The 15,422-nt window shown below is 37.3% G+C and overlaps 3 protein-coding genes across 3 annotated transcripts; all 3 read right to left on the reverse strand.

The window, feature by feature from the left end:
* Window positions 1–9: 9 nt before the first annotated feature.
* LOC113780900 (short-chain dehydrogenase TIC 32, chloroplastic-like) lies at window positions 10–2,394 on the reverse strand. The gene is made up of 8 exons (XM_027326682.1): window positions 2,340–2,394; window positions 1,758–1,989; window positions 1,595–1,674; window positions 956–1,109; window positions 791–857; window positions 606–690; window positions 349–395; window positions 10–195 (listed from the first exon to the last, which is right to left on the reverse strand). Exons 1-8 carry the CDS (start codon window positions 2,392–2,394, stop codon window positions 10–12), a joined length of 906 nt encoding a protein of 301 aa, XP_027182483.1.
* LOC113781027 (short-chain dehydrogenase TIC 32, chloroplastic-like) lies at window positions 2,302–4,698 on the reverse strand. Its single transcript, XM_027326854.1, has 8 exons — window positions 4,379–4,698; window positions 3,841–4,072; window positions 3,601–3,680; window positions 3,325–3,478; window positions 3,143–3,209; window positions 2,961–3,045; window positions 2,700–2,746; window positions 2,302–2,603 (listed from the first exon to the last, which is right to left on the reverse strand). Exons 1-8 carry the CDS (start codon window positions 4,482–4,484, stop codon window positions 2,430–2,432), a joined length of 945 nt encoding a protein of 314 aa, XP_027182655.1. The 5' UTR covers window positions 4,485–4,698; the 3' UTR covers window positions 2,302–2,429.
* Window positions 4,699–7,807: 3,109 nt separating this feature from the next.
* On the reverse strand, window positions 7,808–10,497 carry LOC113781424 (cytochrome P450 86A22). Its single transcript, XM_027327357.1, has 2 exons — window positions 10,185–10,497; window positions 7,808–9,861 (listed from the first exon to the last, which is right to left on the reverse strand). The coding sequence occupies exon 2, from the start codon at window positions 9,779–9,781 to the stop codon at window positions 8,120–8,122; it is 1,662 nt and encodes a 553-aa protein (XP_027183158.1). The 5' UTR covers window positions 9,782–9,861; window positions 10,185–10,497; the 3' UTR covers window positions 7,808–8,119.
* Between the last annotated feature and the right edge of the window lie 4,925 nt (window positions 10,498–15,422).

Here is a 15,422-nt window from a genome sequence, read left to right on the forward strand (position 1 = left end):
AAGACTCCCTCAGCAGTGATAGACATCAGTTGGGGGAGCTGTCAAGTTCAAGCTGAAATCCCACAGTTTTTTTTTGGCTAATTCTGGATCTCTGGCCAGAGAACTCGATTGGGATAAGTTACAATCTGCAAAGTACTTTCCGCTAACTCCCTTAACTTGTGGATGCAATGCCACATAGCATGTAGTTGCAGCTCCCTGAGACCACCACATTGAATCAAAGTTAACAACTTTAATTGTTAGATCAGCTTTAATTAGATGGGCTGTGGTGAAATCAAGATACTGACTCTCATTTAATGGACAGTGCCATATGATTTTATTGCATTAAGAAGAAAAAAAAAAAAAGCGAACCTGTTGAACACTCTTGCAGGCAAATTTGCCAATCTTGTTAAATAAACCTGAATTCCCAGAAGGGGAATGAATCAAAAGTACAACAAACTAAATTAGGATCTGAGGAAAAAAGTTTCAAAAACCCCAGGTGCAGTTTTGTTCACGGAAGTGTACTAGCAAACAGAATAATCTTCAGTTCCAAAACAAACAAAAGAATAAAATGTTCGAGAACCCCAACAAAATGTGCAGAGCGCCTTTCTACCGTGTAAAAAATTTACCAGAGAGGAACTTTGAGTGGCGAAAAATTTTTGTAACAATAATTCCAGGATGAAGTGAGTTAGCAGTTATTAGCACCCCTTCTTCCTGTTAACATTCAAAAGACAATTGTGAGTTTAAATGGACCAAAAGATTCTCGAGAGGTAAAAAGAATAGAAACAATATGGGTACATATGCAAATACGTACCTTCAAGCGCCTCGAGAGCTCAGTACCATGCAATATATTAGCAAGTTTTGATTGGCCATATTTGAACCTGTAATTTGTTAGCAATATTGATTAAGGGTTACGTTCACAGAAGGCTAATGAGATCAAGTTCTCGTCGCCATAAAAATTTGGAGCTGTGATGATTACTTGTTATCCACATTGATTTTATCGAATCGTATCCCTTCATGGCACACAATGCCATGAGCCAGTGATGAAACATTCATAATTCTTCCTTCTATATGGGTTTCTGCTGATGCTTTTTTCATCGTCTCTAGTAATAGGTTTGTCAGAAGAAAATGGCCTGGAAAATGAGGAAACGCATAAACAGGGAGAAACTTACCCTAACCATGGTTCGAAGTCTCGGCCGAGACCGAGACGACTCGGCCCCTACCGATACGATACCGTGACGAAACGATACCAAGATACTTGACTCGCCGAGAAATCGGCCGAGACGTCACCGCGACGGATTGACTCGGCCGAGTCACTCCGATTTATCCCGAGTCAAGACGAGAAATCGGCCGAGTTACACCGTGACGGATTGACTTGGCCATTTCTTTTGCTATTTTTTATTATTTTTGTTTAGCATACTTTTTTTATATTATTAATAATTTTTAGAATATTAAATACTTTAAAATTTGCGTCTCATCGAGACCGCGACCGATATGCCGAAACCGATGTGAAACATTCCGGGCCGCGACCGTGACCGCGACCGCGACCACGACTTTGAACCATGACCCTAACACACAAGGATCACACTTATAATTAAACAGGTCTAGGTAGGTATACCCAAGTGATTAGTCGCGAAATGGAGTTCGATGTTGTCTTCACAGAGCAGAAAGTCAAGAGTCGCGACACCTGCATTGTTTCTGTCAAGAAATAGAGACAGACAAATCGTCAATTTGTCAAGTTAATTGGAAGTATTACAATTTTTGGAACGAAATACTCTCACATGAGAATGTTCAGTGGAAGACCCGTGGCCTTGTATTCTGCAGCGAATTTCCTCACTGATGCCATTGCGCTGAGGTCTATCTCCATGACTTCAATTTTAGCAGCAGGAATTTCTTCAGGAATTGCAACTTTGACAGCTCTGCCAGCATCTGTATTTCTCACTGCCATGATCGCATGAACCCCGCGAAAAGCAAGCACCCTTGCTGTCTCCAGGCCTATACCACTTGATGCCCCTGGAAATTACATCATTTCTTAGCATTTGTACAAATAAAGTCTGATTCATAGTGGAAAATTCGAAGTTCCGAATTATGCGTGCAGGCTTGGTCTTCAAGATTTGAATCTTAAAAAGCTTCTCTCTCTCTCTCTCTCTCTATATATATATATACTTCAAATGGCATATTCGAAGAATTCAACAAAATTTGAGGACTCACTCAAAAAAAAAAAGAAAAAAAAACATAAATTTGCACGTTTATTCGTACAACTTTGATTTACTTCTTGTATTAGTTGACGTTTATAAGAATAACATAACTAAACAAAATTGGATAAACATTCGACTGGAGAGGCTCGGGATCCCACATTGTACAGCTGCGGCCCGTTATTACAGTAAGATATAGAAACGATGAGCCCCAAAATACCATTGTTGACTAAAAAAACTCCCTTAGAAGTCATGATATTATATTACTTGGGGGGGGGCTATCAAGCTCAAGCTGAAATCCCACAGCTTTTTGGCCAATTCCGCATCATTAGCTAAAGGGCTGGCTTGGGACAAGTTACAATCTGCAAAATACTCTCCGCTGACTCCCTTGACTTGTGGATGCAATGCAGCGTAGCAAGTAGTTGCAGCTCCCTGAAACCACCATCAATCAATTCTTAAATCCAATGTCATAAAAAAAAAAAAAAAAAAATCAGCAGTTGACGGTGCAATAAAGAAGTTGAAGCCAACCTGTTGAACATTTTTAAAGAAATATTTGCCAATCAGGTTAACAATACCTGCATTGCCAGAAGCCAAGGTCAAATTATATTATAAATGTAACGAGGGACAGGACCGTGTTCGAGCGCCCCTAAACAATTACTGGATATTCTGGTTCTGTATATTATGTAAGAATGATCCTAGTTTCGATGAAATGAAATGTTTGACAACACCTACGATAAGAAGTGTGTTGGTTGGTTAAGTACTGTTTATAGTTGACAGAGAAAGAAATACCAGAGAGAATGCTGCTATTGCGCAGAAGATCAGTAACAACGGATCCTGGATGAACTGAATTAACAATTACTGGAATCCCTTCTTCCTGATTGAAATGGGAAAAAATAAAATTTGGAGGGCAAAGTGAATAAGAAAACGAAGTAGAGCTGGGATGTCTTCTGGAACCACAGATAATAGAGTACCTTCAAGCGTCTTGAGAGCTCAACAGCATGCAGTATATTGGCAAGCTTTGATTGCCCATATTTGTACCTGAAATTAGAAAGATCAAGAAAAAAATTTCTGTTCTAGTAAGTATTAACGAAAGTATCTTTGAACGGCTAACTACATGGATAGAAATATGGGGGTGCATGCCGCGATTACCTACCGGGTATCAACGTTGATTTTATCAAATTGTATCCCTTCTTTGTACACGAACCGATGACCTAATGACGAAACAACCACAATCCTTCCTTCTACATTGCTCTCTGCTGCTGTACTTTTCATTACATCTAGCAACAAGTTTGTTAAGAGAAAATGGCCTGCAAAAAAGTGATTAATAATTAGTTCTGAGACAGTATTTAACCTATATGCAACTAAGAAATTCATTCTCCTCCAAATAATAGTCAATGAGAATCAAGCAGTTGGTGAATGACAGGCTTACCCAAATAATTAGTTGCAAAATGGAGTTCAATGTCATCCTTAGAAAGATTAAATTTAGAAACCATAACTCCTGCATTATTGCTGTCAGAAATGGATGGACATTTTCAATCAGTTAAGTTCCGAGTATAAAATAGTTTCTAAAAGTACAGGGCTATAATCGATTTTGAACAAGATATATCCAAAAAAAATGCTTGTACGGAAACTTCTAAGGTTATATTGATTGTGACTAAGACGCTCTCACATGAGAATGTTCAGTGGAAGACCCGTAGCATTGTATTGTGCAGCAAATTTCCTGACTGATGCCATTGAGCTGAGATCTAACTCCATGACCTCAACTATAGCAGCAGGGATCTCTTTAACAATTGCATCTTTAACTGCTGAGCCAGCTTTTGTATTTCTCACAGCCATGATCACGCGAACCCCACGTAAGGCAAGCACCCTTGTTGCCTCCTTGCCAATGCCACTTGACGCCCCTGAAATTACAATTAAGCATCTTTAATCAAATACAGAATGAATCTAATCCCAATTGTATCATCGCATTCTCGTTTTGTAGAGAACATGGATGTGTCTTCACAATTTCTAACTTCATCAATGTTAAGTACAAAGCAAAATTGCCTTAAAGAAAAGGTACAAAGCAAAATTGGAGCAGAAATAACTGGGGGCAAAAGAAGGTGGTATTCAAATTTGGCAATTCAACAAATGCAACCAAGTTTAATCAGGTTGATGTGGAATTGAGCCTGGAGCTGTTTTGGGGAACAGAAAGGAAGAGGAAATTATACCTGTAACAATGGCAGTCAGGCCTGTTCCATCAATCCCTTGAGCAACTTCTTCGGCCGTGGTACTAGCTGAGAATCCAGAAGGGCCTTCTCTTTCAAAGATCCACATTTTGCCCTGAGTAAAGGATTCCACAGCCAATGAATGTATCTTCGTTCCCCTCGTTAAGATTATAACGAATTGCTCATGCAATGGATACTGTTAACTTCATACAATTATAGCCAGCGGTTGACAAGGCTTTCCAAACTCTTAACGTTTTGAACTTTGTTAGCAACCGCCCGTTTCTTTATTACTTTCAGGTGCAGATTATTGTGGTCAGTATATCCAAATGCTCTTACTTCCCGAGATCTTAATAAACTATGCAAAACACAGTTGCCTTTTTCTGACCGTAGACGGCTTCAACTTTCAGGCTTTACTCAGCCAGTAATGATGAGGTGATGAATGTTTCACTTGAATTGGCCAACTATCTGATGACAAGACCAAGTTCAAACTGTACGAACTTCAGTTTGTCTTTTATTACAGTTCATGCACTAACGTCCGGAAATTTGGACTTCTTCTTGTTCTGGAACGGTCAACATGTCCATCATCAATCAGGTCATGACCAAAAAGAAAAAAAAATTCGGTGGAAGAATAACTCTTTAGGTAATGGTGCTTTGTACGGCGGTTGCATAATCAGTCAAGTCAACTTTGTACAGCGGTTGCATTGCATGTGAACGCTTGAATCCAACTAGTAGTAGTGGAAGAGAGAGTCGCAGGGAACGAATGAAAAAATTCTGCTTGTCTCTGCTATATGGGGTTCTACCAGCTGAAATTTGGTACTTCATTTAGATACGGCTAACGCTCTTAATGCGATATAAACTCACCGTATGAATCTTTTGACGTATTGATCTTCTTCTATTAGATCAATAGACAAAGAGAAATCTTGGGATTGTTACCTTCAAGAAATTAATGCATAGAATTCTATCAGCTTCATAGCTTTTTTAAATTTTGGAAGTACTCTAAAAGGTACTTTAAAAAATAGTCTAAATTTTTTTAATATTTAAAATATATTTTAAAAACTCTACTACTCTTAAATATTTTAAAATATTTTCTAAAAATATCCCAAAATATATTTTAAAAACTCTGTTACAGTAAAATTTTTCAAAAATACTTCCAAAAATAACTAATCGACCAATTTATAAGCTTGATTAAGCTTGCCGACCAATATTTACAAAACATCCCGAAAGTGTTATAGCAATTTATAGCAGCTACCAGGCCGGTAAGTGTTATTCTCATCACAACTTGACTAACTATGCAGTGGAGTGGAGGATTCCTATCATTGGCTGTGTTCAATTTTGTTGACTCGAATGACATTTTAGAGACTATAGACGCGGTCCAACTAATGCCTGGAAAGTTCTCTTTTGCATTAATATTAGGAAGATGGATGGTGGTACCAAGGCAGGCATGACCTAGTAGTACGTGTGTGCGAGCTTTAGTGGCTTTTATTTTAATAGCTAGGGAAAAGCTACTTATGTATGTACTGCTTTATTTTACTTCAATGAGACTCCTTTTCCTATCCGGACAAAAAAAAAAATTAAGGGCATGACCTAGTAAAAGACTTTAAATTTGATGGACAAACCAAAAGCTACCGTACAAATTTTGGATTCTCATTCAAGTTTTGTCTTCATTTTTCCTGGGTGTGTGCATGGCAGGGTAAATCTGAAAAGGCACCTGAGAAAAAAATCATAAATGGCTCTAATGTTTGTATTTAGAATCAAAAAGTTATTAGTTTTTCTTTTTAATCATAAATGACTTTAATAACGTTTGTTTTTATAATCAAAAAGTTCCAAAAAATTTTAAATGGGTTCGATTCCGATCGTCATCACAAGTCAGGACATATTCTCGGAACTATAAGTCGTTTACAGGGAATTCTTATAAACCGTGCATTAACATAATTTTCGCATTAATAACGACGAGATTCAAATATACGATTTTTTGTAAGAAAAAAAAAAAGTGATCCATCCTTCACAACTACTGATCCGACCTATGTTGGTAAGCAGATCACAGCTAGCGGTGGTCCGTCCTTGCCTTTCCTTAACGTTTGTCAAAAAGCTAAGCAGATTACTTGCACGAAATAGGAAAAGAAAAGGTAAGGAAAATTGCATGGAATATCGATTGTTCAAGTAGATATCTATTACAATCTTTGTCTAGCTCACGAAAAGAAAGTGCCCGGGGAAAAGTACATAATTAACCTCCCTGATGATTGCCATAACTATCGAATTTTCCCTGTACTCATCATATTGGATTAAATTGACTTATCCTTTCTCAAGCATATATTAGATCAGAGAAGATTCCGGGAACTTGAATATATAATCCCAAAACTGAATCAAGAACATTGGAAATTTGTCAAGCATTAGAAGATTTTTTTTTTTTTTTAAAATTTACAGTAGTTTTGAATTGGCATTTGAGCCATTATTGTTGTTATTATTGACCTATAAATACATTTCTTGGAAGGTGTTTTAAGTGGTGAGGGGTCAGTATAAATTTATTTTAGGTGGGTACCGTTTTCGTGGCATTACGACTTGTGTCATGAGCAGTGCTACAAAACAAAAAGTCTATGAAACCACTAAATATGTGAGAGATGAAACGAACAAATCAAAAACGAAGGGCTGCTGGCCTTCCTTGCCAATTTTGCAAGGACAAATGCTATTTAATAACCGGAAATGTAGGTCAAAGAATTTCCCTGCGAAATTATATATTGGTTCATCATCATAAATGCCAGCTGATCTTTGGGTATGATTAAAAACGGTTAACTGTGGAGTGTGGACCACTCTCCTCATCTGAATATAAAAAAAAAAAAAGAAAATAAATAAAAGGCATAATTCGGCAAAAGAACAAAAAAAATAGCCCACTTATAGATAGCCATGGGAATCGGATGGATGAAGTGCATAGCTGAAATTTTCTGTTAAGAGTTTTGAGAATTCAATGCTCAAGAACTTCAAATCTGCTGGAGTTTAATTTCTCAAAAATTTGAAGCCCTCCATTCGTTAATTAACGTATTAAGAATTTAAGAGCGAATTTTTTTTTTTTAAAAAAAAAAATATTTGCTAAAAGGCTTTACTTCAAGGGATAGTAGCATAAGAATATATAATATGAGTGTTGTGTTTGAATTTTATCCCACCAACCGTTTATTTTGTTGGATTTGAATTTTATCACACCAACCTTTAAACAGTTAGTGGGATAGAACCCAAACCCAACAAAGAGCATTCATTATATAAAAATGCTTATAATTCATTAAGCAAGAGAGGTTCAGCAATGCCTACCATCCATATACTTTTTTTTACTTCGAGATATAACCTACACCAAAATTGAGATTTTATTCATATATATATATATATATATTAGAATGCAATGCAATATATTGAACTCTTGGAAACAAGAAAAACCGAAAGATGAAATGAAGGGATAAAAAAAGGAGTTAGACAATCACCTCCCTTTAGGTAAAGGATATATATATTAGAGTCACTGACTCTCGATTCCAGGACTTTTATGAACTGGAAAATGTAAAAAAAAAAAAAAAAACGACTGAGAGACACTTGTGATAAATAATCCGTTGTGAGAGGCACCCCTAAGTCGGTCGGTCTTGATTACCATGAGATTGAAATGTGGGTCCTATTTGAAGTGATCGAATGACCATCAATTGATTGATTGTGGCCGTCCGTCACAAAGAATTATCTTTGGACCGTCGTATCATACCCTAATATTAATTATATATTAACAAATGCTCCGTCACCACAATCAACCCCATTAAGCATTGGAGCCTCTGCATGACAGAATCCATTACCTAGATTCAGCCCACTGTGATCGGCCTTGCCAACTTTGACCAATATAGGACTCAAATCCCTTTCATGCACATTGACCTTGAGGCCATTTTTCATGAACAACGTCAATGACATCTTTTGCTCCACCCTGTGCCCGGGAGCCACCGTGAGCCGGTGGCGCAACAACACAGCCGCCGCTATTGATTTCATTTGCAAGTATGCCAAATCTTTACCCAAACAAATCCTTGGTCCAGCATTAAACGCGACGAATTTAAATTGGTCATGGGGTTCGAACTTTTGTCCATCTTCTGATATCCATCTTTCCGGTCTAAATTCAAGGCTGTCTTCGCCCCAAACATATTTCAGTCGCCCGGCGGCGTATATTGAATACGTAACGCTTGAGCCGGCCGGAACAAATGTACCATCCGGCAATATGTCATCGGAAATTACATGCTTGGAGTCTTGGGGCACGGATGGATAGAGCCTGAGAGTCTCGGACAATGCTGCCTTAAGGTAAGTCAACCGCTCAACCTCTTCAAACACCAGGGGCTCTTCGAGCCACTTTGAAGTGTCACTGCCACGTGTCCCTATCAGAACGGTGCAGAGCTCAACCAAGATTTTCTCCTCCACCCTAGGGTTCTGGCCGACCAGCCAGAAGAACCAGCTCAGGGCCACTGATGACGTGTCGCGTCCAGCTAGGATGAAATTGAGTGCCACGTGTTGGAGGAACTTATCCGTGTAAGATTCCTTTTTCTTCATGAACCTGGATAGTAAATCGTCGTGCAGGGGCCCACCATTCTGCTGACTCAGCAATTCCAGCTTGCGCGTGTTGATCACGTTGGTCATGTAGTCGTCCACGTGTTTCAAGCTATGGGTCAAACTCACTTCCATTCCTAGCCGAAGCCACTTCTTGAGCTTCCAGATGAACTCAGGCAAAATAAACCTTTGCAAAGTGGCTTCTGTGGCTCGATCAAAAGCCGTAGCGAAGCCGTTCTCCGGTAGCCCAGGAGACAGAGTCTGTGGGTCCTTCCCGAAAGCCAAGCCGCATATGTTATCAAAAGTGAGCCGGAGGAGCAGGTCCTGAAGGTCAACGGGCTTGCCCTCAACTTGAGCCGCTTTAAGAATCGGGCAAAACCTCAGCTTGATCGCCCGGCTCACCCACCTAGCCATGGCTTGCCTGAGCGTCCTGGTGGTGAATTCCAGTGCAGCAGTCTTGCGCTGGAACAGCCACGTGTCGCCATCGGAGTTGAAGATCCCCTCACCGAGTAGATCATGGAACACGGCTTGCCAGGTGGGACCCTTGGGGTAATTGTCGAACCTAACCTTCAAAATATGCTCCAAATTCCTGGGGTCGCACGTTACGGTCACGAGGCCTTGCTTCCGGGCTAAAAATGGAACTGCAAAGATGCAAGTCTGGTACGTGCCGCCACATGACCGGAGGTTGTCGGCGATCCAGTCGTGCATGCGCTGAGAATTCTGAATCAATCCGGGCAGGCTGCCCAAGATGGGCCAGAATCGTGGGCCCCGCCAGGACCTCGCTACGAATCTGAACCATACAAAATAAGCAGCTGCAAGTGACAAAACCATCATGACCGTCGATGCATCCATCTCAGCTCTTTTTTTTTTGTTTTTTGTTTTCTTCCCAATTCAATTGCTTCACCAATTCCAATTGTAAAAATGTAATCCCGCTGTAATAAAGAGAACAAGAAAACCACTTTTAGACAAAAATAATAATGATGGTAATTGTCAAGTATGGACATTTATTTAGTCTCATAATTATAAGATCATGATTTTTATTTATCGCTTTTCCTTGCAAGGCTTAAGTTTCGTTTAATTCGAGTAAAAGGACAATTAATTAATTAATTAAAATTCGAAAAATGAATAATCATAATGCAAAAACTTGGCATAGGCCTTCATTGAATATTTTTTTTTTAAAAAAATGGCAATGGCAGTTGATCAATTAAAACTTGAAAAACCAACATCCAGAATGCAAAAACAGTTCTGAACTTACCAAAGAGTATAGCTGAGGATCAGAAATTGTAGACTCTGAAAATGACCTCAAACATGAAATCCCTTGTCAGAATGATTGCTGAATTGGACGTCCTATATGTACTTCTTTAAAAAATTCTCCGAGGATTAGAGGAGAAAAAAAGAACGTAACAAAAGAAAAGAAAAACAAGAAAATGAGGTTGAGAGAGAAGAAGAGGTGGTGGGGTGGAGAGAAGAAGGAAGGAAATATTGAAGTAGAGGTCTGTCTGTGAATGGCAGAGGAGAAAGAAGATAAAGTGATTTATAGGAAAGCAGGGAAAGGAGAGGCAATAAATGAGGGGGCCGGACTGTTGTTGAAACTGGAGGAGGGATATAGAGACATCATGCAGCTGCAGAGAAGAAGAGATTTATGATTTTATTATGTAGTCATATTTGTACATTTGTACAATCATAATCATAATATATATATATATATATATATATATATATACATGGTAGTAGTATATTACGCTCATCTCTGTCCCTCTGTTTTTTTGTGCTGTGTAAAACGACCTTAAAAGCTTTTGCTATCTCAACTGTATAGTTCCACGGCTAAACTAAACAAAACCAGCTTTAAAGCGCAAACATTAAATGCCATCAGGGGTCGTTGGAGGGAGGGGGGAGCCAAAAATTAAACAGAGCCACAACTCACAAGCCCAAGCGGACACTCATGTTGATGATGCTGATGCACCTCCCCCTTCTTCTTCTTCTTCTTCTTTTTTTGTTGCAACTTATATGGTGTGGTGCAAGTCTATTTCAAAGACTTGGCCAAATGCCACATGTATTTATCACAAAAGAGATATCACTCTCACCGCCGCAGCCCCGTTGGAAGCAATCAGTCATGCCAATGCAAAAGTCACTACATGTAGTACAGTAGTAGTAGGGGGGATTAATTGATGTTTTAGCGTCCTAAGTTTTGGACTAGTTTCAATTTGTCCTTTATCTTTCAATGTTAACGTATTTAGGCACCCTGTATTTTATATATGCTTGTTCAATTAGGTCTCTCATCTTTCAATAGTTATGCGTGCGCGTGTGTATTTTTTGCTTCTTTTTTTTTTAATAGTCTTAACTCTTAAGACATATAAACAAAGAAAAAGAAAGAAGAAGAAGAGGCGGGATGGCGTGCTTTTATTAAAATAACGATAAAAAAAATCTTAATTGCTTGACTGTATTTCATTTGCAATCCTTTTATAATTTCACGTTTCAATAATTTTTACACTTTAGCAGTCATTAATTGTCCTCAAATAGCACTAATTAAATTTAAAATATGCACGATCTATCCCCATTGTGAGAGAATAACAATCGTATGAGTGAAGTATACACAAGGGACTGAAATGATGCTAGCACTAAAATTCAGGGGCCAAACATGAAATTTGCCCCATGGAGTATGTTACACGATAATACTCCTAGAATGCTTGGTTTTTTTTTATTATTATTATATTCCTCTATCTTAAAAATGCCGTGCTCACCTAATTTGGCTGGAAGAGCCCCCTTAAATTCCAGCATTAAATGTAGGAGAAAAGGTTAAATGGGATTAGTTGAGAAAGTGTATGAAGACCTAGGCAAAACACGTAGAGAGGAAAAACACAACAAAGAGAAATAGTTTCTCTTTTTTCTGGAGCTGATGATGTAAACAGTTAATTTCTTTGACTTTGATTTCCTTCACTTTCGGGGTCGGCAAAAAAAAAAAAAGTCATAGATAATAATAACGTTTCCATATTTAATATATGTATATATATATTTTTACAAAGTTAATGAATTGGCCCCCAAATCTGGTTTTAGGTTTCATTCTTGCTTACGGTTCAGAAACTTAACATGTGATGTGAGAAGGACTTAAAGGTCTGGTGACCGTCTCACCTACGTTTTAAGGCTATTAAACCCTCGTCTTCTACTTGCAAGGCTTTTAAGGATTTGCATAAGTTGAGCCTAAGGTTCGGTTCACTTTTGGAAGGTTATAATTTGCTTTTTCTCCCTTATTAATCTCATCTTTGTATTCTCTTGCTCATATTTATTTGTTGTTTTTCAACTTCTTAAAGCCTTTTATTGTCACCTTTTAATGAGCGAGCTAGATGTAACTTACAAAACTCTCTAGTCTTAATTTGTTCAGTCACTGCTTTTCTTGTTCTTCGTCTGACGCGGTCTTAAGCAGTAATAATTACTATGGTAAATAAACAAACAATAATGACCCGTAATTTCTGTTCTGTAGTAGTTAATTTTTTTTTAACATTCCAAAACGGATGGCTTAAGCAATTTCAAAAAGAAGACTGCTTACTAGTTGTCCTGGAAATCCAATTTAAGTTTGATACGTACTGACGTTATATTGCACTTCAATTTTCTCATTTTTAACGTTTTTGACTGCATTAACTATGAAGAATCCAAAAATTTTGTCATTCAAATACCAGGTTGGGTGGCATCATATTATATGGGGCTGTTATGTTAGTGCTTCAAAGCTAGAGCTGCCAAATTTGGTTTCAAATTAAGAGTTTTCGTGTGATTAATCAAGGAACAATAATAAGTTATGAATAGGTGTTAAAAATTAAAAAAAAAAACCCTCTTCTCATATATTCTTGGTAGACACAATTTCACATGCCATACCAGAGTTGATGCGCTGCTCTTCTTACCCTTCACCACATTTGTGACAGTTACCAATTTCACATCCTAATTAATTTACCCCTACTTCTAATCAGTAGAGTTGGCTAACGATATTGGAACAATCAGTAGAGCAGTCCCATCATCAAGATGCATAGCTGATGACAAACCAATCATTGGAGTACGACACCCACACCACATGCATTGGTTAAATTTTTCTTGTGTATATATGTTAAAGAGTTGGAAATTGAGGCCATGCAGCAGCAGCCTTGAATCTTGATTTGCACTTAAGAGCACCAATTCACAAAGGGGTCCGTCCGTCTGAAGCAACTTGTTGATTAGAATCGCGTCTGTTGATGATACTTACAGGTTTTTTTTTTCTTGATTTTCAATGAAATTTTCTTCCAGTCCAATGTTTGGTAATCAATAATGCAAGAGTCGGCCCCAGGAATTCAGATTATTGGCTTTCTTCCATCAATTGATTATGAATGTTTAATGACCTCTACAATCTTACATTCTTACCTAACCAGCTCACAAATCTATAATTATGCTCAACACCTAAAGTTAGTCCCTTTGGATCAATACTTATAGACTAGGGTCTTCCTAAGTAAACAGCGTGTGGAAGTAACTGATAAACAATCACCTCCCTGTAAATCTATCATTTTTCTTTCGGTTCTTGTTAAACTTATATTTAAGGTGGGTATTACTTGTTAACTAGGCGTTTAGGATCAAGTCAATCATGTTATTTGGTTACTTTTTTCTACTGTTAAGCTTTACTTTTAACCTTCAATGTTAATCCCTTTATATATATATATAAAATACATTGAGGGATTTTCTCTTTGTTCTAGTGAAATTACAATAATTAGTGGATTTTCTTTCTGATCATTATCACTTAACCCTAGGGGGGTTTAGGTGCATTTAACGCTAAATAAATAAAAAAAAAAGGATAGAAACAAAACACTACAAAAACAGTTCAATTTTGGTGTTAGTTTGATGAACTAAAGCATTACTTTTACATCCCGGTTGAGCTTCAGGTGAAGGGGTCCCTTCAATTAATAAAATCAAAATTTCTCAATGCACAGGTAGGGCAGGATGGTGAGTAATCAAATTGAGGGGGCTACGAATGTGGGATATGAAGAAAATATTCCATCTAACTTCTAAGCTTTCTTCAATGATGTTTCATATTTTGGGACCAAATTGGCATTTATCTATTATTGATTGTGTAATCGCTTGCCCATTTCTGAGGCTATAAATGAATCTTGAATTTGGTTGTAGACCATGTACTATATCGATGGCAAAATCAAATTATTATCCAGCACATATATATATATATATATGTATATTAAATATACTTCAATCATTTCAGTGTCGATAAGTAAGTATATTACACAGTTCAGTTTTACTTTACACTCGATCATATATTTTCTTACCAGCAAAATAAAAGCATTGGAAAAAAGTTCTAGGTGAAAAACAGCACTTAAAAAAGTGTCTAAGTACACTATCGATTGCTTGGCTGGCTCTTCTACATATAACTAGTGGGACGGCCTGCGCGATGCGCAGGAGAGCTAATATTTCCCGTGTTAAATTGCACAATTTTTAGTTATTGTGTATTTGTTGTAGTGTAGAGAATTATATGATTAATATAAATTATGTGGTGTGGGTTAAGTGATTATAAAGGTGGGAAAAAGTATAGTTGAAATTACAAAGCGAAGGAAGTGTTGTTACATTTATGGAAGTCATTCCACAAGATAGTTACATGCATAGTTGGACTGATAGTTACATGAAAGTAGAACAAAAAGATGGTTACAAAGTGAAGGAAGTGCAGTTACATGGATGGAAGTCAGTCCATAAGATATTACATGCATAGTTGGGTTGATAGTTACATGATAGTGGAACAAAAGTGCATCCGGAATTGATTTCATTAGAATAGCAATGTTAAATAATTGCGTTGAGTTTGTGAACAATGTTATTCAGTGGATTTCATTGGACTATGTTTATTAGAGTAACAATGTTAAATAACTGCGTTGAGTTTGTGAACATTTTAATTGTATTTAGATTATATTGGATACACTTGAAAAAGTTCATCGTCAAATATCTGAAGTGCATATTTGTTCAATCCTAAGTGAGTAAATACGATAGTATAATCTACTTTAATTAAATGAAATTTTGTCAACTTTTTCCATCCATTTGTTAAATAATTTTCCTCAACTTTTATGTCCCAAGTCTTTTGTTGACAATAGAGCACAATTATGCTATCTTTATTTGGTAGAATATGGAAGGCATCATCTGGATGTAATTCCTGTCATAAAAAGATGTGAAATTTTTGTAAGAATATTGATACACTGATATGCTAAATATTTTGTGTAATATGAAAATTACCAAGTAGTCTATATCATATGGTTGTATTGTCACATAGAATTGAAACTTTGTTAGTAGTCCTTCTATTGGGCAGAATGTTCCTGCAGTTTTTTTGGATAACAATTAGGTTGATAAATTGTGTTTAATTAGAGAGTAATAATTTTGTACCATACCGTATTCGTTTGGCCATAGTTTTGGGCTGGTAAAATGTTCCATTCATAGAAAGTTGAGCAACGATTTGGAGCAAATATCTGCACTCGAAAGGCCATTACAC

This window comes from Coffea eugenioides, chromosome 8 (assembly GCF_003713205.1).
Source record: "Coffea eugenioides isolate CCC68of chromosome 8, Ceug_1.0, whole genome shotgun sequence".
In the NCBI taxonomy this organism is placed as follows: Eukaryota; Viridiplantae; Streptophyta; class Magnoliopsida; order Gentianales; family Rubiaceae; genus Coffea; species Coffea eugenioides.

Coding starts and splice junctions, on each gene's coding strand:
- LOC113781424 (XM_027327357.1), bottom strand. CDS start 9,781: ATGGATGCATCGACGGTCATGATGGTTTTGTCACTTGCAGCTGCTTAT.
- LOC113780900 (XM_027326682.1), bottom strand. CDS start 2,394: ATGGTATTTTGGGGCTCATCGTTTCTATATCTTACTGTAATAACGGGC. Junction 1,675..1,757: donor CTTCCACTGAACATTCTCAT/GTGAGAGTATTT, acceptor ATTTCTTGACAG/AAACAATGCAGGTGTCGCGA. Junction 691..790: donor AGCTCTCGAGGCGCTTGAAG/GTACGTATTTGC, acceptor GAATGTTAACAG/GAAGAAGGGGTGCTAATAAC.
- LOC113781027 (XM_027326854.1), bottom strand. CDS start 4,484: ATGTGGATCTTTGAAAGAGAAGGCCCTTCTGGATTCTCAGCTAGTACC. Junction 2,747..2,960: donor CAATAGCAGCATTCTCTCTG/GTATTTCTTTCT, acceptor CTGGCAATGCAG/GTATTGTTAACCTGATTGGC. Junction 2,604..2,699: donor TCTTTAAAAATGTTCAACAG/GTTGGCTTCAAC, acceptor TGGTGGTTTCAG/GGAGCTGCAACTACTTGCTA.